At 46.2% G+C, this 27,719-nt stretch overlaps 1 protein-coding gene across 12 annotated transcripts in view; it reads right to left on the bottom strand.

Moving 5' to 3' along the window:
• PHKA2 (phosphorylase kinase regulatory subunit alpha 2) overlaps nt 1–27,719 on the bottom strand; it is an 81,921-nt gene that overhangs the window by 8,638 nt on the left and 45,564 nt on the right. For 7 of the 12 annotated variants that reach the window (XM_067723405.1, XM_067723406.1, XM_067723404.1 and 4 more), the window contains exons 11-26: nt 25,131–25,226; nt 21,333–21,440; nt 19,207–19,285; nt 16,168–16,302; nt 15,380–15,489; nt 14,079–14,223; nt 13,748–13,826; nt 10,579–10,748; nt 9,636–9,809; nt 5,668–5,756; nt 4,532–4,665; nt 3,967–4,123; nt 2,727–2,806; nt 2,455–2,632; nt 2,225–2,354; nt 1,538–1,639 (exon numbers count right to left, since the gene is read on the bottom strand). In XM_067723405.1, the coding sequence (XP_067579506.1) occupies nt 1,538–1,639; nt 2,225–2,354; nt 2,455–2,632; nt 2,727–2,806; nt 3,967–4,123; nt 4,532–4,665; nt 5,668–5,756; nt 9,636–9,809; nt 10,579–10,748; nt 13,748–13,826; nt 14,079–14,223; nt 15,380–15,489; nt 16,168–16,302; nt 19,207–19,285; nt 21,333–21,440; nt 25,131–25,226 (1,966 nt within the window). The remainder of the gene's footprint in view (nt 1–1,537; nt 1,640–2,224; nt 2,355–2,454; nt 2,633–2,726; nt 2,807–3,966; nt 4,124–4,531; nt 4,666–5,667; nt 5,757–9,635; nt 9,810–10,578; nt 10,749–13,747; nt 13,827–14,078; nt 14,224–15,379; nt 15,490–16,167; nt 16,303–19,206; nt 19,286–21,332; nt 21,441–25,130; nt 25,227–27,719) is intronic. The other 5 variants (XM_067723398.1, XM_067723401.1, XM_067723402.1 and 2 more) reach the window with 3 other exon arrangements.

Genomic DNA, 27,719 nt, shown 5'->3' with positions numbered 1-27,719 from the left:
CCCCTCCAGGCCAGCCACTCAGCACTGGGCATTGCACAGGCGGCTCCCTCCTGGCCTGCCTGCTCCCCTCTGCCAGGTGCGTCCTCTCCTTCTGAAGGCCCGACTCTAAGGTCATTTCCTCGGGCAGCATCCTCTGCGTGCCCTGCCTTCCCACCCACCCCACCCCCGAAGCCATGGGAGTAGGGAACTGCCCAGAGGAGTAGAGACAAATAAGGAGCCAAAGGACAGCACAGAGGGAGGACCCACAAAGGAGACACGACGATTAGCCAGAGAGGGAGGAGGGACACCGGGAGAGTGGAAAACGGAACCCAAAGGGGTCTGGGAAGCTACAGTGGGGCCTGTATAGAGTGGGCATTAGCTGAAAATACTCATCTCCGACATCTCAGGATGTAATAAAAATTCTAAGACTATTTGAGTTTCCTGATTTATAAAAATTGAACAATTACAAAGGACAATTAACAAATGATGCTGTACGCAAAAAGACAGGACCTCTTCTGGCCTTGCTTGCAATTAGACATGTTTATGGTTTCAAGTGACATTACTCTGTTTAATAACAATTTTTAGTAATTATCTGTGTCAAACCACATATATTATTTTGATGAGCAGAACACATTAAATATTAATCTTACATATTTACATTTCAAGGACTGTGCATTTGAAAGAACTGAAAATTACTTTTGGAAAAGGATCTTGACCATTCCTCAGGAAAGGAGAAAACCCACCAAAACACACCTGATCGCACGATGCCGGTTTGGTTGCCTGCTGGTGCCCACTCTAAAGAAAAGATCCGAAGTACCCAATGTCCTTATTAAATAAAAAGAATGACAGCCCACACTGCATTTCTTTGGCTTGATGAAACAAATTCACCAATGTGTCTGCAAATCATTTCACCTTATTGTGAGGAGGGTAAATGATAATTGCTTCAATTATAATTAGGGAGCATTTGAGAACAGAATTCCACCAGGACTTGGGCGATTATATTTCCTAGCACTGCAAACAGGGTTCCAGTACAGATAAAAAGTGAGAGAGAGCAAGAAGGGGACGAGGCAAACTCACTCAGCAAGAAGGTGCTGTGAGGCTGCAGAGGGCTTTTATCTGGGCCCATGAAGGGTGATGGGGGTCTAACTGAAAACCAACCCACACTAAAGGTGGGGCCCTCAGGTGCTGGGAAAAGACAGCCCTTGCATGCTGACACCTTGGTCACCTCACCTGCTCCTAACCCCTGTGCACAAGTGACAGTGCCTGGACCAACTGCAGAAGGAGGGAGGCCGCAGGCCAGGGTGTGCACCACGCCCACATGGGACCGCAGCTCTCCCAGCCAGCCGACGAGGGGGTCACAAAGCCCTACAAGTCACAACCTTAAACCTAGAACTCTGTCCATCTCAGTGAAGTAGGAACCTGCTACCCAAACATTATGTCCCGAATCGCGATTACTGGTGTTGATCTGTATAGAAATGAAGCAGTTCCAGGCCACGCTGGACACGTCAGTCCAGCCCTCTCTGACCCCCTCCCCTCAGTAAGATGGGCATTTACTTACCGCTTCTTTCAACACCAAACTCCTTTCCACTTAAAATATGGTGTAGGAGATTTTTCATATCGAAAGGGCTGAGGTTCATCAAACTTTCAGAAGCTTCTTCTCCTAAAAACAAACATCGTGTAAGTGTCCCGACACAGGCCTGGTGGCAGGGGAAGGTAGAGTGGCGTGGGCGTGGGGTGGTGGTGGAGACAAAGGGTACTGTGGGAGGTCTCCCTGCTCAGGATCACCTCTCTACTGCTTCAGGACTGAAAGGTACCGATCCTTGGTGATTCTAAATGCTGCTATTTAAGTTGTATATTTTCTTAACTCAGACGCATAATTTTTCTCACTGTAATAACCCCCAATGTTGGAATGCCCCTTGCAGTTGATTTACATATTTAAATTGGTAGGATTTCTCCCAGCAGAGGTTTTATGAAATGGGGGGTGACATCTTACCACAAGGAGAAACAGTGAGGAACTCAGATGTCAGGAGCAGAGCAGAAGATTCTAGTACCTCATTTTCCCTAACCTATGAAATTCAACACCCTGTGCTGGTTGGTTTGGCGGAAGTTACATCTAAACGAGAGAATCTGGTGAAGCCGTGAGCCCACCCAAAGGCTCAGAAGCCCTGGTTCCAGAATACTTGAGCAGGGCTCCCCAGGGGCGGGTGGGTGCAGGAGCTGTGGGAGCCGCGCGTGAGAATCGCACCTGAACAGTTCAGGCTCCGCGCCAGCTCCGTGGCCATCACCTGAATGATGAGTCCAATCCGGAGTCTGAGCATCTCCACGAAGAGGCTGGGCTGTGCCCTGACATACATCGCCAGGTAAACCACAATCTCCTGACACAGACAGACGTGGAGACAGGGCTTCAGAGACTGGCTGGTGGCGGAGAAGCCCCTGCTGCCCCGAGACAGCCCTGCCCCTCCGTGGCCAGCTGACCTGTGTGAGCACGGCGATGCTGATGTCCTGCCCGCTGGCTTCGTAGATGAGTTCTGTGAGCTCCTCGGGGGGAAGAGGCCTAGGAAGGAGCGTCAGGACACAAACACCACGAAAGATGCCTCCTAGTCCTCTATGGAATATCCTCATTTTCCTGCTGGAAGTGCTCGAGTGACAGTGTCTATAAAAAGCCTCTCTTCCTGAATGGTGGACAGCACTGATGTTTTCCCCCCAGGTACCGCCCCCAAACCTGAGGCCCCAGGTTGAAAACTTACGCGGAGATGGTCTTCTCCCGGGGTTCTGGCGGTAGGCCCACCGTGAGCTGCTTCTGGTGCGACAGCAGGTCCGTGCAGGCCTGCACGTTTAGGAAAAGGGGGAGGGGGAGGGAGATTAGCAAAGCCGGTGGGGAAGGACCACTGCCAATAAGATCATAAATTTACCTTTACAAACTTCATGACCCATGCTGCTATTTATTTGAAAATTCATACACAGACCCCAGACTGAGCAACCCAGCCAGAGTTGGGTCCCCGTGATCTTTGTCCCCAAAATGTGGTCCCAGGCCTGGCTCTGCAGGGCCTATTAGTGGGTATTTTATGCTCACCCCCTGTAGCAAACACACTGGATTCCCTGATATTCCATAAGGAGGATGAGTTGCTATGAGTCCTAAAATACTGATGTTAAGAGTTAATGACCATATTATAGTCCTAAGTTGCCAGTTTCCCCATTATTCACATATAATAAATACCATCACCTTACTAAAACAGTGAACTTGGGGACTTCCCTAGTGGCACAGTGGTTAAGAATCCGCCTGCCAATGCAGGGGACACGGGTTCGAGCCCTGGGCCGGGAAGATCCCACATGCCACGGAGCAACTAAGCCCGTGCGCCACAACTACTGAGCCTGCGCTCTAGAGCTCGTGAGCCACACCTACTGAGCCCACGCGCCATAACTACTGAAGCCTGCGTGCCTAGAGCCCATGCTCTGCAACAAGAGAAGCCACCGCAATGAGAAGCCCGCGCACCACAATGAAGAGTAGCCCCCGCTCGCCGCAACTGGAGAGAGCCCATGTGCAGCAATGAAGACCCAATGCAGCCATAAAATAAATAAATGAATGAATGAATGGGGAAAAAAAAGAACCTGAATGTCATAGAAAGCAATTCTGGATTTTGCAGGGCCTTGGGGTTAAAATACTGATGATGATTGTATTACAGATGTGCAGAGATAAGAGAGCTCTGTTTAAGAGGGTGCAGGGCCACAGAGCATTTTCATTTCATTTCTTGGTAAACCCTTTTCTGCAGCTAAGGAGTAACAAAACTAATCAACTTGAATTTCATTTCCTCTGCCTGTCTTCCAAGAGCAGTGGGAGGTCAGGACAGAAGGCCCAGCTCCGTCTGTATATTAAACAACGTGTTTCCTTTACAAATGAAGGTGCTTGCCTCCAGCTTTCCTAATAGGAAGACGGCACCGGGCTAGAGAAGACAAACAGACACCCTTCACGTGCATGGTGGTTCTGACCTCAGCCAGGACTTCCACTTTCTTCTTGAGTAGGCCAGAGATGTAGCGGATCAGACCCCACTCCTGGTTCAAGCCGGCTTTTCCATAGAGCTCACTGAGGAGGTTGTGAACAGTGACCCCGTGCTGTCCAGAGAGATTTGTGTCCCAGCTGGGACCCCTGTCAAGACATGGAAAACCCCAGAAGTATGGCCCAGAACGTTTCAAGGCCAGATTCTCTTACAATAGAGCTCACTTGGCAGGGAGGGGAATGAATCACCACGCATTCTGCCAAGTGCCTGGGGGCTTCCCAGTGCCTTTGAGTCTCACCGAGAGGGCTGCGTCGTCTTCTGTCTATTTGAAACAGAAGCCTAACATCAGGAAATGATGAGATCCTGGCCTCACCCAGCCTTCTCATCTTGGGAGGGCAACACTAGTAGGTAGAGAAGGGGATGGGAGTCTGTTCACGGTGAGTCTGGGTAGCTTGGGTGACTATGACCATGATGTGGCTTGTTGGAAGGCCAAGAAGCCTAGGACAAAGAGCAAGGAGAAGAGAGAAAGCTCAACCTAGTGAAGACCACCCACTTACTTTATTACATACAGAATGTACAGAATGTCCGCTTGGTCCTGTAGGTTCGAACAGTCTTTCAGCTGCTCAGCCAGCTTCTCACAGTCTATGTTGCCGTGGTCATCTCTGGGAAACTGGAAGTCATCTTCAGGGGCCTGTCCATACAAAAGCCAGAAAGCAGGGGAGGGGGGCTGAGCATGCCAACTTCCAGAAGACCAGGAAGTGACACACCAACCCGGTCTTGGAACTCTGCTGCTGTGCTATGCTACAGGTTTTCATTGTATCTTTTGGGGCTTTTTGTTTATATTTCTGATCGGTGAATCATTGTGTTAGTGGATGTTTGCAGGAGACTGAACTGAACAGGTTAAAATATGTGTAAATTTTATTTATGTAAAGGTCAAAAACAGGCAAAACCAACCCCTGGTGTTAGAATTCATGCTAGCAGTTACCTTTCGAGTGGAGGGGGAGGAAGCGACCGGGAGGGACACAAAGGGCGCTTGTTACGCACACGGGTCTGTTGGCTCAGTGATAATTCATTGAGCTCTATACTTATATTTTATATACTTTTCTCTATATATGTTAAACTTCAATAAAATGTTTTTTGAAGGCAAAACACACACAAAAAATATGTGAGTTTTAAACAACCTAAAATTGTGGTTAGGTTAAAATAGTCTCCAACAGACGCTGAATCTTTCTGATAAAATCAAAGGGAACTTTGGATAAAATAACAAATTATGGGAACTAGTGGGGAACACCCTGGGATTTTATTCTCCAGAGGAATCTTTTTCTGGTTTTGTGCCCTGCTCCACAAGTAGCCCGGCTTTGGCTGGCTGGCACAGCTAGGACGGGGCTGGTAGCGAGCTAGCTCATTTCCTCTAATGTGACACAGATTCTGATGAGTAGGCAGAATGTCAGTAGCCATCTCCTACACGCAAAATATAAAGGTTTGCATCAAATTCAGTGTGCATACCGACACAAACCAGAAGCCAGACAACTAAGTGAGTGGGTGCACATCAAAACCCAGAACTTCTAATCCTGAAAGTTCTGGATACCAAGAAATGTGCTCTTTTGAGTTCAACCATTTAAAAGAGTTCTTGGGGCTACACCAGCACCAAAGAACATCACACTTTTTGAAAAAGTGATTCTAAATACTTTACCTTTTTTAGGAGTGGCTGAGGACAATCAACAAGATTCAGCGATTTACGGTGGGCACTTAGGACTTTAGTTGGCAAAGCCATGGGAACAACTAGAAAACAAACGAATAAAGAGAAAGCTCTTTGGAGCAGGAGGAAGGATAAAATACTTCTTTTAAGAGGTACGGTGGCTACTCCCTATTCAGTACAAACCAAGTAAGAAATGATTACTTACTTAGTTTCACTGATTTCAAAAAGAATTTTTCATGTGGCCACATCATGTGCTAACTCTGGAAATAAGAAATGAGCAGGACACACACAGATCTTGCTTTAAGGAGCTGAATTCCACTTTTCTCTCTTAGAATTCAGGGAAAACTACACAGCATCTAGGACTGGAAGGAGACTTAGAAATGATTGAGTCCAGCTTCTTTTTCTTTCAGATGTGGAAACTGAGAACCAGAGAGGGTTTGTCCAAGGTTTGTCCAATGACCTTGTCATTTGCCCAAGGTCACTGGCCTTCTCATAATCGAGGTGTACCAGCTTCCTGTCCACTGTGTGTTTCACTTTGCCACTGCTGGGTGTTAGCGCTTCTGTTTTTTTAACCACCTAATTAATTAATTAATTTTGGGGGCTGCGCTGTGCAGCTTGCAGGATCTTATTAGTTCCCTGACCAGGGACTGAACCTGGGCCCCAGCAGTGAAAGCACCGAGTCCTAACCACTGGACCATCAGGGAATTCCCCTTTTAACCACCTTTAGATGTTATCAGTATTTATTCATTAAGCCATCTCTGTCTGCCAGGGTATGTCATATCACCTTGGGAAAATAGGAAGCTTTCCAGGTAAAGATGAGGTATATTTAAAAGGCATTTATAGGGCTTCCCTGGTGGCACAGTGGTTAAGAATCCACCTGCCAATGCAGGGGACATGGGTTCAAGCCCTGGTCCGGGAAGATCCCACATGCTGCGGAGCAGCTAAGCCCGTGCGCCACAACTACTGAGCCTGCGCTCTACGGCCCACGAGCCACAACTACTGAGCCTGCGTGCTGCAACTACTGAAGCCCACGTGCCTAGAGCCCATGCTCTGCAACAAGAGAAGCCACCACAATGAGAAGCCCACGCACCGCAATGAAGAGTAGCCCCTGCTTGCCGCAACTAGAGAAAGCACGTACACAGCAACAAAGACCCAACACAGCCAAAAATTAAAAATAAATAAATTTTAAAATAAATAAATAGAAGGCATTTATAGACCTTCAGGTAACACTAGTGGATTAAACATAAGTTTTAGTTTCTCTTAAACCCCCACTAACACTACAAAAAATAATAATTTTTAAAAAGGCAAATCCTAAAGAATAGGGAAGCAGGAGAGAAGACAATAGTAACATTTTGGAAGTGGGAAAGCTGAAGGATGAAAACATTTAGTGGACACAAGGCAACCAAACCCAAGACTGCAGTGGGGAAAAGCAAGAACCAGTCAGATTTCTAACAGAGAATCCTCAGAAGTCTAAGGAGCTTGCTGCTCCATGGACCTCTAGAACTTGGGGGTCCAGAGAGGGTAACCATAAGAAGGAAGATGGAGAAGAAGGTGTGTGAGAGGCAGTGAGCTCCCTAGATGCCTTGTGCAACTCCACACAGCTTGGCAACTGCCTTGCTCACCCTGATAGAAGGCTAGAAGGTCTCTCTGAAGAGGGTAAAAAAGGGGTGGTATGTGTGTCTCTGGAGGGGATGCTGACCCACATGTCTGAAGGTGTGGGTACATTCCTTGGGGGAATAAATGACTGTATAGCTCGAGGCAATCAGACCCTTACAGGTTAGAAAGGAGATTGCAAAGGAGATCGCAGAACATCTCTGGGAAATCTGCCCTGCCTTCACCCATAAACCCAACAGGCCCCATTTACAGGTACAGGCTTGGAGATTCTTATATGCATGAGCAGTTAACCAAGGAACACCCAGCACTGGAGGAAAGACTCTACTCTGGAAGATAGAAACCAATACAAACAGGAACAATTGACTTGGGGGAAATGGAAACCATTTAGGGAGAAGAAAATGTAAAAACAAAAACAAAAAGCCCTGCCATTAATTCTTAGAGTAATAAGAATTATATTGCATTCATGAAACAAGAACAGATACAATTCAGAGAACAAAGATTTAAAACATGACAGCAAAAGTGGAAAAACTCAACTGAGCAGGTGGAACAAAAAGTTGAAGCAATTGCCCTCAGACCAGATCAAAAGACAGAGAAATGGAAGACAGGAGAGAAACGATAAAGACTTCTTCAGGAGGTCAACATTGGAATCATAAAGTACCAGAAAGAGAGGACAGAGAAAATGTAGGGAAGGAAATGAGTCAAGGAATTTTTCAGAAAAACTTTACAGGACTAAAAAACATAAATTTCAAGACAGAGAAGGCCCACTGAGCAGCCAACACAGTGGATGAAAATACACCCAGAACAAAGCACATCATTGAAATTTCAGAACCTGAGAGAAAATCCTACAAACTTGGAAAGAGAATAACAGTTTATATTTCAAGGATCAAAAATCAGAATGGGGCTTCCCTGGTGGCACAGTGGTTGAGAGTCCGCCTGCCGATGCAGGGGACACGGGTTCGTGCCCCGGTCCGGGAAGATCCCACATGCCGCGGAGCGGCTGGGCCTGTGAGCCATGGCCGCTGAGCCTGCGCGTCCGGAGCCTGTGCTCCGCAACGGGAGAGGCCACAACAGTGAGAGGCCCGTGTACCGCAAAAAAAAAAAAAAAAGAAATCAGGATGGGTTCCGATTTCTCAGAAGCAACACTGATAGCTAGAAGACAATGAAGAGATGCTTTCAAAATTCTTAAGGAAAATTTATTTTCAATCTAGAATGCTATACCCAGCCTAACTCTCAAATGGAGAATTTGTAGATATTTTCAGACTTGAAAGGTCTCAACAATTTTACCCACCATGAACTGTTTCCTAGGAAACTACTGGATGTCCTCCACCAAAATAAGATAGTAAGCTAAGAAAGAGGAAAAGTTGAGATACAGAAAACAGGAGAGCTAACAAAGGAGACAAGGAAGTCTCCCAGATGATGATGAAGGAACATCCCAGGATAAGATCTACATCCCGGACGTGGAGGGTGGCCAGGCCAAAAGGGGCAGTGAACTCCAGAAACAAGCAAGTTAAGGGCTGTCATTACTGTGCCCTCTTCCATTGCACCATTTCTTAAAACCTACTGAAACTGTTCTAGAATGTATTCCACCAAAGGAATAAATTGAGAAAGGGGAACATGCCAGAATCAAGAAACAGGGAACCCAACTGCAGAGACAAGCAAAGGAGATTCCAAGGATTATCGTAAAGAAAAGACCCAGGATGCCAGGTATGCAAGAGGCTTAGAGTGCAATCAGCCAGATGGGAGGAAACTTTTGGACTCTAAGAAAAGCAGTGGAACCGTGAGATTCATACATGATTCACCTTGTGGAAATTTGTATTGCGAGGCCATTGGAAGGTGTAGAAAGGAAGCGAAGCAAACTAAAAGATAGGGCAACTGTTAACTTTAGAGAAAACGAAGAGGAAAAATGATAATGTAGTATATTATTATACTGAGTTGGGAATAATATTTGCATACATACAATGACAGAAATAGTGAATACTGATTTAACTAAACCTTAATACAACTGCATGGATAGGTTAGGGGAAGTGAAGCAGAGGAGTGGTGATTTAACACAGCTGAATTCCTCACCTGCACAAGAAAAAGTCAACAGATACTGAATAAAATCGATGCATCAAAGACAGCACTACAGACACATTATTTAGAAATATGTAAATACCAGGAGAAACAACTAAGAGTTGAAAGTGGTTGCCTCTAAGTAGAAGGACTGGGGGCAGTGAGGAGGGGAGAGGTGAGGCAGGAAACAGCTGCATTTTGTTGTCGTTTAGGATTCTTTGACTTTTACATTATGCTCATGCATTACTTTGATAAAAGAAGTTATTTTAACAGGCAGAAAAGAGTTAATAATGTACATGGAATTTCCAAACCCTTTGCTTTTGCCATCACGGAAAGTATATCCCGAGTGGAGTAGATGGCACTGAAAACATGGCTGTCCTCTGTCTTCTTACAAAGAGGTGGCAGATAGCACTTCGAGGATGTGCTTTGCAGGAGGTGGTTGATATACTGGTCAAGTTCATCCTGGCTTTCTATAATTACACAGGTAAGAAAAAGAGCCAGTGAAAACAAGCTGCAGAAATAACCTAAATGCATAATAGTGATTACGTGTAGCATGAAGTGCTGAGTAGATTTAGTGAAAGACAACATTTTGATATAGATATTTGACCTCCACTCTACCCCTGGAAAGTAAAGAGATTTACATAGATAATGCATGTATTCATAAAGTTATTGTTTGGAAAAACTTCATCCTAGAAAAAGAAAATACAGGTCCAAATAGTGTTTACATCACATCATCCCAAGATGAGCTGAATATGTAGACAATGAGAGGGCCAGCAGCCAACATCTGATCTTTTGGTTTTAATTTGTCATGAGTGAGCTAAGCATTATGGAATCCCCAGCCGCAATCCCAAGTACTATCTAAAAGTGAAAAACAGGTCACTCCAACCCAAAACCTTCCTCAGTTTGAGAAATGTTATACACAAAGGACTTCATCACTTATATCCAGTCAAACCAAGATCATTCTACCATTTCTTTGAAAATTCAAGCAGTGTGTTTCTTTCTTTATATTTCGTGAAAAGTCCACATTCCTGAAACTCTTTGTCCCTCTAGGTTTAAAAAAGCCCCACTTTCACAGTTTAGGTTTATTAAAGTGGCATTTTAATACGTGAAAGTTTCCAAAGACTCTTTTGTCATGTTAATTACAAATCATTTTCTGTGCTTGAGTTTTAGGGCAATTTTATCACAATGCCAAGGTTTAAATAAATTCAGGGACACCTGCAAAGGCATTCCAAGCCGTACCTTGATTATAGTTGTCTTCGAAATATCCTCCCAAATCTGAATCACTATCAGGACTGAAGCTCCCTTCACTGGTATCGTCAAACAACTTCTCATCACAGTCTGGATCCAGGAAGGTCAGATACGTGTAGAAAGAGGTGGTGAGAAATTCCGAAAGGCTCCCTAATTTTACTCTGCCAAGGAAACACTATGTTAGAGATATAGGTGGATGTGGACAAACTTCCACTATGAATCATCGAGACACTTTTCAATAACCAGGTGGCACTTCTGCCAGAATCAGTAAGCACGTCACTCTGCAGACTGCCCCATACAAGCAGTCAGCCAAGAAATGAAAATGAAAATTCAATAGCAAGTATGAAGTAGAAGCACACAGCATATTGAAAGCCAAAATGCATCATGCTGATTTCCTATCCCCAAACCCAACACAAATAGAAATCTATTTTATTGAACCAACCAAAGTTTTACAAAACATATTGAGCGAACCACTTTTAAACAGAACCAACCCTCGGGTATTTTTCGCCCTAAAACAACTGGACCAGGACAAAACCACAAGCAACGATTCTTTGGGTGCCCTCGTGCTACCTTTTATGAGTCCCTATCACTCAGCCACACAAGGCCCGGGGGAGGGTGAGGGGAAATGTTGGGAGAGGCACGTCTCAGAGCCAAAGTTCTCTCTAGAAAGAATGTGATGGCCGGGCCATCCCCGGATAGAGACAGTGGCCCAGAGGGGCCCTATTATCAGGCTGGGAAAAGTTCCACCGAAAACTGGGAGCTGGGTTTGGCAGTATGGGATTCTGCTACAAAGGCAGCAGCCTCCGAGTTCTTGCTCCCTGAACCTGATTCACCCCCAGGTTCGGGGGGCAAGTGGGATGTCCACTGTACAGAAAGAAAGCGGGCACTATGTGCTTCTTAAAGTGTTAGATCTGGAGGCAGAAAAGTGTAGGATGCCTCAGAGCTACCAGCATCAGATTATGACGTGTTTAAATGGCTTAGTTTGAGGAGAGTAAACAGAAGCACGCAGCTCAGATGAACTCACAGGTGCCTGAGCTTCCGCGGGCAAGTACACTGTCAAGAGACATTGCCTGAGGGAGAGAAAAGCCTTCCCTTAAATCAAGTAAAACTTTCCCCCTAGAGCCCTGGGGTCAGTTCTAAGGATTGTTTTGCCCTGCGGTTGGAAACAGTAGGAGATGAGGTGGAGCCAGGGACCAGTTCGTCTCTGATGAAGTTGAAAGGAATCAGGTCAAAGGCGGAAAGGCTAAACCCTCTGATGGCAAGCGACCCCAGGTGGGTGCAGAGGGTGGAGTCTGGCATGTAGAGCGAGTTCAGTTTTTTAAATACCCTCAGACCTAAAAAAGAGACAAAATGACATTCAGCGTTAATTATGAAGAACTAAGTAGGAAGGGCAGCTGATGGAGCCTAGGCATTCCTGTTTCTTTCCATGGTTCTCTGGATTGTTGGCCATACTCTGTAACCAGGAGGCCCTCCTGATTCCTGTAAGCCCTCATCCAGCTCAGGATGGTGGTTACAGCCCCGTTTCTGGATTCACACAGAGCTTCTGCACCTACTCATCTTGTGCCCCTGGCTCTCTGAGCCTACAGATCCTTGCCCATAAAATAGGAATACAGCCTGCACGACAAAGTGAAGACAACATGAGACAACAGGTGCAAAGCCACAAAGAACACACTGCAAGTGCTCAACTAACTGCACACGGTATCCTTTTGACAATGATTAGATTTCAGTTAAAGAATTCATTTTGGAAAACAGTTAATTATGGGCGTATAGTATTGTCTCTCGGTTATGACGCCATATGCCAGGTGGTAACTTATCCAAGCTGGATATGAAATGTACGAAAGCAGATGCCAACTGCAGTTATGGCGCCAGCCCTGGGAGCTAGATAGCAGAATGCTGGGGATGGCCTCGCTGACACTCATGAGAGAGGCCAGGAGAAGCTTGGAGCGAGGGCCACTTCGAGTCTACAGCAAAACCCGCAGCGAGCTTGGTGAGCAGAGGTGCCAAACCCAGTGCTTAGAAATCCAGTGACTCAACCCTGAGGACATCAGCCTAAGTGAAATAAGCCAGTCACACAAAAAAACAAATACTGGATAAGTCCACTGAGACGAGACACCTGGAGACAGAAAGCAGACTGTAGTTGCCAGGGGCAGGGGTGGGGGGAGTTTCAGTTTTACAAGATGAAAAGAGTTCTAGAGATTGGTTGCAAACTACGTGAATATACTTAACGCAACCGAACTGTACACTTGAAAATGGTTAAGATGGCAATTTTTATGTGTATTTTATAATTTAAAAAAATTACTGTGGCAGCAGGGTCCCTGGTGTGGGAGGATGTGACAAGAAGGGCTGACTTCAACTCCCAAACACTTTTAGCAACTGGCACTCCATCAGGACCCAAACGGCAGCCTCCCCAAGCTCGGCAAAGGCCACACATTACTCGGACCAGCTGCGTGGTGAGGTTATCCTGGGGCCCTTCTGGCATATTCCAGGAGATTCACAGAGATCAGGGCATAGATGCTACTGAGAAATCTTCTGCCTTGTGACAGTCATGGGGTACAAAAAAAAAGGGGTTTCCATGGGAGGTGAGCCCCCTATCCCTCAAGGTGCTTCACTGTAATAGCTGGGAGCACCGGTTGGACTGTGGGCCTGCAAATCGGAATGGGCGTCGTTCCACGGAGGATGAGGGGACAGTGGTCTAGGGAGGCCCATTCAGGTGCTCTGCTCTGAGGGCCACGAAGGAATTTGTAAAGTTCTGTGAATTATTCTTACGGCGTTAGCACACTCAAGTCAATTCCAGGAGTGATTTGATTATTGAGCACCGGCCAGATCCTAGGCCCTGGGTGTTTTCTAGCCTTTGAGTAGAAACAGACACAGCATCCCATACATGCATTCCGAGAGTGCCACTTCGGAGAGACTTGATATGTTCATCTCTCTATGCCCCAGGCCTCCTGGCGTCCATAAAAGCTTCACAAACACCCACCAACTGATGCTTAGAGATGATTCCAGTTTCACATGGGTGACTGGATTAGATGTTTTAACTCCCTTTTTACTCTAAAGCTCCACGCTTCTATGTTCGGCAAGATACGAAAAATGGGAGAAGGGCAGCAAAAGACTTTAAGAAAGGTCAACGCTACTTTTGCTTTTTAAAAAAATCACAAATTACCTAGCTCCTCCAAAATATCCATCCTCTAGTTTTCGAATTGTAGAAAGAACAGCAGAATGAATATCTGAGCCATCGTTTGCTTAAAAAAAAAAAAAGATCAATTAGTTTACTTAATCTGGGAATACTTTGTTTCGTTATGCACTGAAACGTTTTCATCAACAAAATCTAATTAAAATATGTATGGCGCAGAAGATTCCCGACCTAAGAAATCTAACTGCTAAGAACCCCCTTCAGTACTTAGCTCTGTCCATGGGACGCATTTTAAACATTTTGAAAAGGGTCCAAACCACCAGTGGGACATGAGTCAAGCAGATCAAGTTCATGGAGTTACTGAGCATGGTATGGGTGATGGGGAAGGTGAGCGTGGGTCTGCCCGTCATCCGCCAGCAGGTGCACAGGTAGGCTAGCTCGATCCTCAGCATCTCCACAATCATCTCATTGTCCAGGGCCAGGTAGAAGTGATGCTGGTCAGTGAACTGCAAGTCAGAAGAGGCCAGGTTCAAGGCTGTCCTTCATCTCCCTCGACATAACCCCAGCTGTCATTCACGGCAGCACTAATCCTTGCATTTTGTTTCCAGAGAAGAGGCTCAACCCTGGCTGTAATCCGCCCCCATAATGGGGCTCTCCTCGCGATCAGACAAATCGATCTGTCGCCTGCCCAGGAGCCAGAGCTACGTTAGTGCTAGCGCAGAAGGGAAACTTGCACAACGAGATCTATTTACAGCTCCTTGGATGGGGATTTAAGGACCTGCCCCAATACCGCTGTCCCTGAAAGTAAAGCAATAACTCCTTAATTCCTACACTGTCCAGGGCTGCTGGGCTCGGTGATGTTTCCCTAGTGGGGCCACTGAGAGCAGGTGAGACGTGGAGACTGTGTTTACCTGATTCATGGCCTGGTTAATGTGAACTAAAGGCACTGTTGCCTGATGTTGATGAAAATCGCTGTCGTCCTGGCCTCTGGACCAGTGCACGCTCAGTTCTGGTCTAAAATTTGTTACGAAGGGAAATAACTCACAAGATTTAAGCAAGCAGCACAGGCTGGGTGAAAAAGAGCAACTTGAGGCTACTGACCCATGGCCCTACAGTCCAACTACGTCCCCAGACAGCTGGGCGGCTATGCCCCATGTTGACAAAGTGATCCCTCAGTTGGCCTTTCTAGCTGCCCAAATGGATGAAAAACGCTTCGTTTGCATTCCACAGGACTAGTTTCCTTTGGAAACAAAAACTCTGAAGAAAGGTTCCATAATCTGTATATTCAGGATCCTGTCAAGGGGGTTGGGACCTAAGAAATCAGACTTCCCATGTGGGATTCTGCTGACAGAGGACCTGCTAACAGCCCAAGCAAGGGTTAAGGACTATTGCAATTAGGGCACAAGGGCTGCGAGTCAAGTGGCATGTCACTAGCGAATTTGTAAAGTGGTATGAATTTCATACTGGAAGTGAGGGCACGCTCAATTCGATTCAAGCCGCATTTATTGAGCACCTACCACGAGTAAAGAACTGTATTAGGTACTGGGCGTCATCTTATGTCTCTGTTTGAATACATGCACGCACATTCAAAGCACCTCCCCAGACAGAAAAGACAGCTTAATAAACATGCTTGTTGGCTTGTTACTGGCCTGCTCTTCTCACCTGGGGTGTGAAAGTAAAGATTTGGTTCCTAATCACATATAGTTTAGATGTTCCAAGGACTCCGATGTGCCGATATGGTCGCCCACTCAATTTCATATTCTTATTCCGTCCTATTTAGAAAATAAAAGAGCAATTCGAGCTAGAGCAAATACAGTGACATCTAATCCAAGTGATTCTGGCTAAGACTGGGCTTATTTATATGTTAAACAACTCACTTTGAGGTTTGGTTTTTCTAATACTGTTATCCTTCTTTGGGACAAGGATGAATTAAAAACAAATCCCACCCCCTTCTTTTCATGCATATAGAAGAACAGCACCCGGTGCCACATCTATATGGAATAAAATTATTAAAAGGACTTTATTAATGTTCACTTTTTATTTATTTAGTATTGAACCATGATCCTAAACAAAGTCAGATTTTAGAAAAAGTAAAGAGAACCCATCTCCCATTTTAATGGGTAAATGGGCATTTTCTTAGACCACAGATAAAATTTAGAAACATCACCAAGACACAAATGACTGTTCCAATTGTGAAATTTCAAAGGTGGCTCCTTCTTTTACAACAGAGCTGATGAATCACACTGCTACGTGTGGTGACATCTCCTGAACAGGCATGAGAGGAATGTGCTTGGTGGCCGTTCCTCTTCACGTGGAAGCTGTCAAACCACCTACTTTAGTGCTTTGCCCAATTCCTTTGAATTTACACATATCACAGTCTCCCCCAGACCCCAAACCTAGAACCGAGATGCCCCCTCGCCAAAAATGCCCTGCTATTTCCCCAAACCTACCAAGCTTGGCATATATGTGACTAAGAATCCGGCCTGGCTGGACTCGGATTGGATGAATGTCGGCAATACTCTGCAAGCTCACCCCATGTTTCCTCAGCAACTCCTTAATGTGCTTGTTTTCTGCCAGAACAGTCACTGTGAACAAGAACATAGCACCTGCATGAGACGGCGGCCCTCGTCCCCTCACACGGATGTGTGCTGCTGTCTCCTCTCCTCTCTGGCCTGTGACAGCATGCTCTCCAAGTGCTGCGTGCTTTTGAAAGGGAGAGCGCTTGTCCTGTCGCTCTTCCTGGTTCGCTCTGGCCTTGCCTCCCCTCAACACCCACAGTGCATATTTATCGAGTGCCCTCAATGTGCAAGACAGTCTGGGACTTCTAGAAGTGGTCTTCAACAGGTCCCAAGCTGAATTACCCATCTCAAATGACGTCTTGCTTCCCTGTGGGTCTGCATTTATTCGAAACCTGTCTTGTGTTCTTTTCACATGGGGTCAGGAGTGGAAACAGCTTTGCAAAGGGGATACCAGAAGAAGTCCGTGCCTCTGCTCTCAAAGACAGAAGAGCAATATAGTGGTGTGTGCAGCAGGGGATGCTCTGACCAAGGGGGAGGGAGGAGGAGATTTTATGCTCTGGAGAGAAGGAAAAGTGGGCCTACCAGTGGGCTGGTGGTAGTGGGGCAGCCTGGCCCACTGGGAAACACAGCACAGGGCCCCCCGCTAGTAGGGAAGAGCCACCCCAGAGCTGGGCCACGCACCCAATGGGCCGGCCTGAGCCCCATCTCCAGTGAATGAGGCTGGGCATCTGGCTCTCTAGCAGGCAAGGCTCTGGGATGCCTGGGATGTGGGGGCCGGAGGTGGGCTCAGACCCCCCCATACCTGCTGTACCAGTACTGCTGGCTTTTAAGAGAAGGGACAGGGCTTCCCTGGTGGCGCAGTGGTTGAGAGTCCGCCTGCCAATGCAGGGGACGCGGGTTCGTGCCCCGGTCCGGGAAGATCCCACATGCCGCGGAGCGGCTGGGCCCGTGAGCCATGGCCGCTGAGGCTGCGTGTCCGGAGTCTGTGCTCCGCAACGGGAGAAGCCACAACAGTGAGAGGCCCACGTACCGCAAAAAAAAAAAAAGAGAAGGGACAGTGCTTTGGCAAAAGGAAGGAGTCCTGGGGAGGGAACTGGAGAAAGGGAGTTCTGGCCACAGAGAGAGCGGCTGGTGCTGTGTCCACCTGCAGCTGAGCCTGCCAGGAGCTGCAGGGGCTCGGGGCGGTGCTCAGGCCAGAGGAAAGACTCGGTTACTGTTAAGGTAGCTCCCTGAGCCCAACCACTGTACCCTCAGGCTGGTGGCAGCTGAACGTATGATACATATAAATGCCACTGAGACCTGAATGTCACCTCCTTATATTTACATAGCACATGATGCTGTTTCAAAGTATTTTAATATTCATGATCTCATCTGAGCTTCACAGCAAGGCCCTGAGGGGAAGCCTTGCTGCTCGACTGGCCAGCTGTAGCTGAGCAGGGACTGGAAGCTAACCCCCCAGGCCCCAGCATGGGAACATCAGCCATGCAGGACTGGGCGAGCAGCTTCCCTTAACACCTGTCTCCTTGGAAGATTACAACACCGCGCAGAGATCTCCACGTATCAGAGCCACAAGGCGGTCACTCTGTAGAAGTGACTCTTTCAGACGAGTGGCTTGACCAAGACCTGTGAGCCTGGTGATCTGAGAGAGATGCACGCAGAGAAGTTTCTGAAACTGCACTTCTCCTTCCTCCAGACCACAGCCTCTGATATTTTCTACTCTGTTTTCTTCTATTGCATTTAAAAAAAAAAAAAAAAAGTGGTGCTCAGGATCCATCGATGCACCCCAGCCCGCAACTGGAAGAGCGGCCTTGTGGACTTAAGGGGTCACTTAGCAGCATGTGCTCTGGTGACGGGCAGAGACTGTGGGGTCAGGCTGGATCACGCCACCTGGAGGTCAGAGCTGGGTTTGCACCTCCAGCTGTCAGCCGTGGGTCCCTGAGTAAGTTAACCCCTTAGCCTCATGTGTAAGAGGGGGATGATAATCATGATCGTCACACTTTCTACCTGATCGGAATGTTGTGATGGTTGGGTGCGTCTCTCGGTGGGCCTGGGGCACAGTATCGACTGGGTGATGACCTGCACGACCTCTGCTGTATCACGGACAGGCATAGCCAAATGCATCCGTGGCCACAGAGAGGGTTGCCCTTCATTTGCTCAATAATTGTTTTTAATGTATTGAATGCGTGTGTATCAATCAACATAGAAGCTACAAAAATGATAAGGCCCTTGTCCTTAAGAAATGTACAGTGTCCTCTAGAGGACACAAGGCGTAGTCACGACACGCTATGATACTTAGCTGGTATATAAGTCACTCTATGAGGTTTGTGAGCTCCTGGGGAGTCCTTCCTAGGAGGGGAAGTAGGGAGAGGAATCAGCCAGCAGGGAGCATTCTAGGCCTGGCCCTGCACTGAGGGCTTTCCCTGTGGATCTCAATTCCTCTCAAGACCACCCTGTGAGAGAGCACCGGTCAGGAGAGCCCGAGGCACACAGAGGTGAAGTCACATGGCTAGTCAGAGCCAGTGCCGCAGCAGTAGCCCAGGCTGGCCTTGCACTTCTGCGGAAGAGTTGCCGGCTGGAGAGGAGGGGAGATGGGTGGAGGGAGGTGAAAACATGGGCCTGCAGCTCTGGAAAGAAGTCAGACCTCCAAGGGAGGAACGCGTGAACCCTCATTTGGGTTTTGAGTTTTCAACAAGGTCACGTTCTACTTTTTAAAGAAGAGCAGTTATGAAAAATGATGCTCAATGAATCACTTGTGCCCCGGTTGCAATCAAGGTTTAGATTCAAGAAACAACTGCTTTGTAGAAAGTAACTGTGATTGGAAGCAGCTGAGTTACAGAACACATTTCACAGAACTAATACATGCTAAAATATATACACATGCAGATTTTTAAAAATTACATAGAACACTTCGCTTTAAAAATAACATTGGTTTTACAAAGTTAAATATGAATAGTAAACATGCTCACAAACCTTGTACTACGACATCAGGTTTGACGGAAGTGGAAAATCTTCTATTTAAGGGATCAATTTCACCAGTGGCAAGGAATCCCTAGGAAAAGAGGAGCATTAACACTATGAAATACTGATTAACTGAAATTTCACCTTAAACCTAAGTTTGAAAATAAAATATTTGGGGGCTCAAAATCTTCAGTGTTTTATTCCTTTATCATTTTCCAAGGCAAATGCTTATTTTCTCTGAACTACAGTATACCATTTAGATGGCACTGATCAATGTATTGCGTTTTTGGCACCCAGCTCTCCAGGGCTAGTCAGAGACGCCAAACTTGTGTGAGTGAAAAGAACGAGGGTAACTCATGCTTCCTGAGCCCTTACCCCGCGCCAGGTACCGTGCTGAGCCCTGTACATGCACTGTCACACAGGCCTCCTAACAGGGAGGCACTACCATTCGCACATCTTACAGGTGGGGAAACCGAGGCAATGTCCTTAGGGTAAGGACTTGGCCCAGAGTTGACTGTCCTGAAACACAAAACTCCCCTGCCTGCTGGCAGAGTGCTTTTTGAATGTGGATCTCCTCATATTTTCTATAAATGATGGGAACCTTAAGAGAAGGGATCAAGGTGTTCTGGGAGTTCTGAGGAGAAGTTGGACCTAATGCTGGGCCTAGATGAGGGCCTTTACATTGGGAGGAGGAAACAAAAGCAAGTTTGTTTCCCATGTCACTGATACAGAAATCAGAGCTGCACCATATTGCAGAGATGATAAGGCCCAAACTCTTTACTTTAAAGATGAGGAAACGTGAAAAAAAAAACCCTATATTTAAATAAAGCTGTACAACATTAAAAAAAAATAATAATAAAGATAAGGAAACCGAGGCCCAGGGAGATTAAGAGACCTGCCCGAGGTTAAAGAGCTAGTCAGAGGCAGGGCTGGCTTTCCAAAGGAGATATATGTGCTTCCCTACTCATAAAGACAAAAGTATAAGACACAGTCTCCACCCGCAAGAACATGTCCATGAAACTGCGGAGATGATCATATCCATGAAGCAACTGCTCCATCTCAGCACCTAAGGGCCACTTGCACTGTGATAGCTTCACTTGGGTCTTCCTTTCACCCACCAGGAACTCCAGTGACATCCAACCCATTGCTCCCCTGGCTCCCCCGCCCCCCACCGCCCCCACCCCTCCCCAGGGGTCCAAAGCACTCAGCTGGGCAGGATCCTCCCAGGAAAGATGAGCCATCCGATAAAAATCACTCACACTTAGGACTGGGGAGGGGGATTCATTTTTAGCTGGCACAAAAGCATTTGTATTTTAAAAACTTAAACCTGGAGGCAAGAAAATGCTTAACAAGGAGGAATGAGTCAGAGGCAGCAGACCTTCTGTGTGGCGGTGCTACTGGCTGAGGGAGCGGCCGACACAAAATCCACTACAGAAGAACCAGCCCGCTGCCCCTTCCTGGAGAGAGCACTGGAGCGTCAGAGTCCTCCTGCTTCCTGCACCTAAGACCGTGTGGAGTAGTCCCCCAAACCCTGCATCTTTCATACATGTGCTGATCCTGGCTGAGAAGTTTCCGGCCCTCCTACCGACCATCAACTCAACCAGGTTCTAGCCACAGACCAGGAATGCTGGTGGGAAGGGGCGCTGGGGGAGGGACAGAGAGTGCTTGGCTTGCAGCTAAGCCCAAAACGGTTTATTATAAATACGGACACAAGCCTAGGTCTCAAGCCTCAGAGTCAACCCCAACCAGTTGACCTGAAAGCCATGAAGATGCCAAAGACGGGTGACTTCCCTGGCGGTCCAGTGGTTGGGACTTCACCTTCCAGTGCAGGGGGTGTGGGTTCCATCCCTGGTCGGGGAGCTAAGATCCCACATGCCTCGCGGCCAAAAAACCAAAACATAAAAACAAAAAACAAAAAAACAGAAGCAATATTGTAACAAATTCAATAAAGACTTTAAAAATGGTCCACGTTAAAAAAAAATCTTAAAAAAAAAATTAAAAAAGAATGTAATCTTAAAAAAAAAAAGATGCCAAAGATATTCATAGCCACATGGAGCAGAGAGCCCCTGTGTTCTTCCAGGGTCCCCTGAACTTCCAATCAGATGGTTTCCAGTCTGTGAAGCCCCCAAGTCCCTTACCTCTGCCAACAGGGAGCTGAGGATGTACAAGGACTGACCCCACAGATGGGGCAGCTTCCCCAGAGGAACTCTGTCCACCGTGTGAGGATTCTTATACTCTTCATCTACCTGGCAGAGAGGAAAACCCAAAGTCAGAATGTCAGAGGAGAAAATGGCCAACGTCACTACATGGGGAGCGCACGGAGGATTTACAAAATGCCACTCATTTGATCCTCCAAACCAATTCTATGCGAGAGCTGGGATAAGGAGGCCATGGAGGCTGAGGCCCTTGCGCGGGGGGCCACGTGGCTAAAAGCAGCAGAGGTGGAACTCAAACCCAGGCCTGGTTCCAGCCAGTGCTCTTCCCGCAAGCACACTGATGGCAAAAGGCTGAGAGATAGGCACTGGAAACTGGGCCTGCTGTCTTTGAGCACAGCTCTGGGCAACAAGAAATGTCACAGCTCATACTTATATTTGGTTGCATTATGGGTACAATGATCTAAAACATCAGCCAACAGCCATGGCAGTGTAGTTCTGGATGCTGAGTCAGGTTTCTATCTTGCTCTCCTCAGGGGTTCATAAACTCAGTGTGCAGATGCAAGAAAATTACCAGAAGGTGGCGCTATTTATTGAGGAAAAACAACTGTATTATTAGATCACTAATTTTCCATCAGGGACTCAAAAAGCTGAATCCATTGGGGGCTTTTGACTCATCAAAATAAGCTACAGTTCTCTTTCTGATGGACAGTGCTGGCTACGTGTTGTAAAAGGCTGCAATTTTCTGTTGTAAACTCCATGCTGACCTTTGGGTTTTGGGTCATTACAACGTTCGTTGGTTGGGGGAATGTTAGTGACCACTTTCTTCTCCAGAAAACATAAGCCAATTGAAGGAAATAGGAAACACATCTTTCTCCAAAGGGGAAAATCACATCATGAGACGAGCCATTCTCTGCTTGTGAATTAATCAGTGATGTTGTTAATACATGCAGTAAATTTAAAAAATTTTTCTGTAGTAAACTGAGAAAAACTTAAGCTCATAAACGGAACTGAATTAAATGTTACCAGTAATCAAATAATCAAATAGGATAATACGTGGAGGGAGATTCTCCAAAACATCATTGTGGTTATATTTGGGAAGTAAGATTCGGGAGAAATATTTTCTTTCTATAGAATCTTGTATGTTTTGCAGTATGCAGAATTACTTTTACAGTCAGATTGTACATTAAAACTTTTTGAAATGTAAGTACTGTTAAGAAAGATTACATAGATCTGGAATGGGAAATAGTCGATGCAAAGAACAGAAGGTAGACAAGATATCTGGGTCAAAAGACAGCTTGGCTCTGCCCTCTTCCCACCCATTGCTGGCTCCTGCCTCCCCGTGGAGGTATGTGTCTCCCCCTCTCCACCTCAGTCCTTCCAATCTGCTTGCAGGTCCTCCAATGCACCAAGCCTTTGCCGCCGGCGGTCCTCTGTCTGCCCTCCATCCCATGGATTCGCTCCTCCGACCCCCCTAGCCTGCAAGTTCGCAGAGGCAGAGCCAGCGTCATGACCCCTCTGTACCCCAGTACCTAGCCTGCTGCCCAGCCCGGAGCAGCTGCTCCAAGCAAGTCTGCTGGGTACGCTTGCGTTAGTCTCGAGCTGTCCAATGGAGGCCCCGTGGGTGGTGGCGCCCTGCAAAAGCCTGTCCACCTGAGGAAGTGAGTGACGCTGAAAGTCAGGCTGGATGGCGCCTTGGCCCAGAGCTGTGGCCACTCCAAGGGTGAGGCTCTTTTTCTAATTTGCACAAAGGTGCCATATGGGTCGGGGCAGCCCTGTCTGTGGTGGTCTCTGCATGTTACTAAGATGTGACGGGTGAACCTTCCCAGCTGTCATCCAGAACCGGCACAGATACAAACTGTGCTCAAAATAAAAGAATGTTCAAAATCGGTGCCTAGCTGATGTGTAAACACACTAGATAAAGGAGGATACTGAAATGACAAGTACAAGCCCAAAGGTCAGTGTAGAGATCAGAAGAGAAAAGTTGCAGAGTAACCCTTTACAACATGTAGCCAGAACTGTTCACCAGGAAGAAAAGGAGAGCTTATAACACCTAGCAGTTACTACAGTCAGGAAATATGCCTTTTAGTAGAACATGGATAGATGGTTATTCTCTATCATAAAATAGGCAAAATACCCCTGAAGCTATTTATTTTCCCTTGCTGTGCTTTCAGGTTCCAAATTACGGCCCATTACCAACTTTGTTTTGTCAAGTGCCTCAATACTGGAAAAGGGGCAACCTGAACACGCAGTTGCTAGGAAGTAAGTACCCAGCCCCCACTGTCAGCCCCCCCCCCCACCACCACATACACATCACACATAGTAAAATGAATACGTTTGCAGGAAACCTAGGTTTCTAACAGTTAGAAAGAAAACAGCCCCTGCAGGCTCCATGGCCTGATCTCTACAGTGAGGGACTGTCCATCCCCTGGAAATGCACCACCCATTAGGAGGCAGCGTGGGGTTGTGAGGAGGCCCTGAACCTGGGGTCTGGTTCCAGGCAGAGCCCAGTGCTGTCTGAGCTCTGCCTCTCTGAACTGAGGCAGATAATTTCAAAGGCCTTTGCCAGTCCCCTGACCATGTGCTCGTGGGCCTGATTCAACCACAAACTCGTAGACCCAAGCTGCTGTGTGACAGCAGGGTTACGCTCTAGTGCAGGCCCTGTCAACCGGGGGAAGGACACTGCTCTCTGAAATCTCTTCCTCCCCAAAGTGCAATAATGAAGCTTTGAAGCAACAGGAACATTCAAAAGAGAAATAGCCTTGAATCGAGAATTCTTTTCTGCTAAACATGAGATATGTATGGGGAAATCTTCCCATTAAGATATATAGGTCCATCATGACCCAAGCTAGGAAAGTGGATAGAAAAAACAATCTTTGGGCATCTTCTTGGAACTGGCCAGTTTCCCTCTTCATGATATAGAATGGTTTCTAAGTGATTACTCAAGCTCTAGCTCAGGAACTGCTTGACTCAAAGGAAGAGCTTCTCAGCTACCCTACACAGGCACACCTTGGGTCCAGACCACTGCAATAAAATGAATATAAAGGGAGTCACGCAAATTTTTTGGTTTCCCATTGCATATAAAAGTTATGTTCACACTATACTGTAATCTACTAAGTGTGAAATAGCATTTTGTCTAAAAGAACTGTATGTATCTTAATTTAAACATATTTTGTTGCTAAAAAATACTAACCATCATCTGAACCTTCATCAAGTTCAGCAGTAGTAACATTAAAGATTACTGATCACACGTCAGCATAACAAATATAGTAATAATGAAAAAGTCTGAAACGTTGTAAGAATTACCAAAACGTGACAGAGACACGAAGTGAGCAAATGCTATTGGAAGAACTCAATTAAAGGTTGCCACAAACTTCAATTTGTTTAAAAAAAAAACGCCGTTATCTGCGAAGTTGCAGTAAAGCGAGGTATGCCTATACACCTCTCCCCCTCTCCCAGGGAGATTCTGTCTGGTTTCTTCTTCCGTGGAAATGTGTGAGAACATGGTGCCTAATAGTGTTTTGTGCTTTTTAGGGCCTGTGTGGCCTTGGGCTCGGAGAAGGACAAGTATCCTCTGAAGGTCCTCAACTAACGCCTCCCTTGGGCACCAGCCAGGTCAAGCATGGCTCCAAAGCCGTAACTCCTGTGATAAACAGGAACACTACTGAAGGCTTTAGAAACCACTTCTCCTGGAGAAAAAGTGTTAGGTCTGAAGGGGGAATGAAAAATACCCAAATGCCAAGCACCATCTCACTTTGTATTAGATAAGCAGCACCTGCTTACCTTGTTAGGCGGCACGGCGTAGAGTTCAGGCATCAGGTGGATCCCGTTCTTGCCTCTGATTAATATTCCCTCCAGGGCCTCTCGGTATTCTTGGACCTGGAAAATAGCCCCATCCCCCATGGTAGGAAACAGCAGTGCAACACAGAAAAACAGCTCTCTTGGCAACAAACAGATCAGAAGTAGGACACAAGGCTAAGAAATGCACAAATACCTTCAGCTCAAGGACTGCAGGAGGAACCTGGACTCTTGCTGACAGCAAATGTTAGGAGGAACTAAATGCGACTAGCCTTTTATGTGTTGTCTTTAATTCGTGATTTAAATACTTCACTCTTAACTTCTCACATATTTAAACTTTGTCTCACCAGCTAGACTATAAGCTTTATGGAGTGGAGGCCAGATCTTAAGCAGTGCATTCATTTCCACCTGTTGGTAGTTTTCCACTGAAGAAGCCCTCCGTTCAAACATTTATTGCTCACGAAATATTTGCTGAACGAATAAGATGTGAAGAAAAGGAAGTGTAGGTACTATGATCCATGTACCCCAATTTTTAGGATGTGCTACTCAGTAAAAGCTGTTGATGTAAACATTTCTATTAAATTAAAAAGGCACCAATAAAACCCTACACATGAAAAGGGAAATAGAGAGAAAAAAACCCTTAACAGCCACCCAGCTATTTGACACATTTCATCTTTGGAGAGCCCAGTCAAATGCCTTCCAGATCTCATTTTCTCTTCGTTTGAAATTTATGGACAGCAAAGCACGACAGGGTGCATCACTTTAAAATGTGACTGGGCAGCAACTGGAAGAGACAGCACAGGGGGCTAAGAGAAGTAAATTCTGTGAGACCTACAAAATAAGGTACTAAACAGGCTTTTCTGTCTCCTTAGCTTTTTTGTTGTTGTTGTTGTTTATGATAATTTTCAAGCTTGTTCATAATTGAAATTCCAACTCAATCTTTTTGAGATCTTTCAGTCTTGGGATAAAAAGACAGAAAACGTTAAGAACCGAGATAATCACTGAAGCATAAGAGTGAGAATCAACAAAGAGGGAACATTAATATTTGAAATTTACTGCCGCTTCTGAAACACCTCTGCATTCCTCAATAGAAGCAGCTTTCAAAAACTAAAACGAATCTTAGATTGCATATCCTACCCCAGAACATGAGATCTGAACAGATTAAAAAAACAGCAGTGTTTGAGTTTGTCAGCCCCGTAAACTTCATGAGGACAGGTCTGTTCTGCTCACCAAAGTATGCACGGCAGCAAATGCTAAAGAAATCTGTCTGAACAAATGAATGCTGCATTAACAAATATTCACTGAGTACTTACTATGTACTAGGCGTGGGGCATACACCAGTGAACTGGAGAGAGACCACCTCTACCAGGGTCCTTTGACAACTAAGTGGGAAATACTGTTACAGGTGCCAAGCTGTTATAAGAACCGTGGGGCATATAAAAGGGGCACCTGACCCAGCTTTTAGGCTTTCTGAAAGAAGAGACACTTAAAACGAATCACGTGAAGGAGGGAGGGGAAGTTGGGGGTTGAAAGGGCATTTGAGAGAAGGGGAGAGACAGCATGGCCTGCTCAAAGGACTGAAAAAGTTTCCATGTGCTTGGATTACAGAACTCAAGAAAGGAAATAAGTAACAAGAAATTGGGGGTACACTGGTGAAAACGAGGGCCCGATCTTATGGGATCCTACAAAACGTGTGAAGAGCTTGTACCTCATCCCAAAAGCAGTCAGGAAGCCATTCAAAGCTTCTAAGCAAAGCAGTAGCATAGTCTCTTTCTTAATAAGATCACTGGCAATGGTGTGGAGAAACAGCAGGAAGCGAGGCTGGGAGACCAGTTAGGAGGCTGACACCTTAATTAAGACATTAGCTAAGAGTACCCTTAAGGATGGCAAAAGCACTGCTGGTCTGAAAAGAACAGCAGCAACAACAAAACCTGTGTGTGGAAGACTGTTTGGTGGGCCCCGACGACCCCCGCCTCCTAGTCCTCCAGCCTTTATGGAGGGCCCTCCCCTTGAATGACTTACGATAAAAGGCCCTCAGATGTAACATATTGGGTTAGGCTAATCAACAGAGAATTTCCTGTCACCTGTTTTATCCTAAGTCGAAATTTGGTCCTCTCCTTGTGTCCTCAGATTAAAAAAAAAAAAATGACCCTGGCATCTACCCTTGTCAAGGTTCTACATGGCCAGGATATTATAGAAACCATACTTACTTTTCCCAGCCTGTGTCCCTTCCATATTTAATATCTAATTGTTTCAGCCAAACTGATAATGATCAAGACACTCCAATATGGAAAAAGGTAAGACACTTTATCCCTGCCTTATCCTATATAAAATCCCTAAAAATAAGAGCCTAAGTTTTAACAATGTGTGGCATTCTATGTGCCCCCTCAGGCTACATCTCTGTCTATGGTTTACCCATCTTGGGCCTATGGATGCCTTGACAGCTGGCACATAGGTGGTATTTGTTTATTGGGATCAAAATGTTAACTTGAAACTGGGAACAAGCGAATATTTTCAAATGAGGGCTAAACAGTTTCATTTCACAAGCCCTAGGTGGGTCTATGCCCCTCATCG

The sequence above is a fragment of the Pseudorca crassidens genome, chromosome X (genome assembly GCF_039906515.1).
Source record: "Pseudorca crassidens isolate mPseCra1 chromosome X, mPseCra1.hap1, whole genome shotgun sequence".
Lineage (NCBI taxonomy): Eukaryota > Metazoa > Chordata > Mammalia > Artiodactyla > Delphinidae > Pseudorca > Pseudorca crassidens.
The sequence above is the reverse complement of the archived record's forward strand: the minus strand, read 5'-3'. Positions and strand labels throughout refer to the sequence as shown.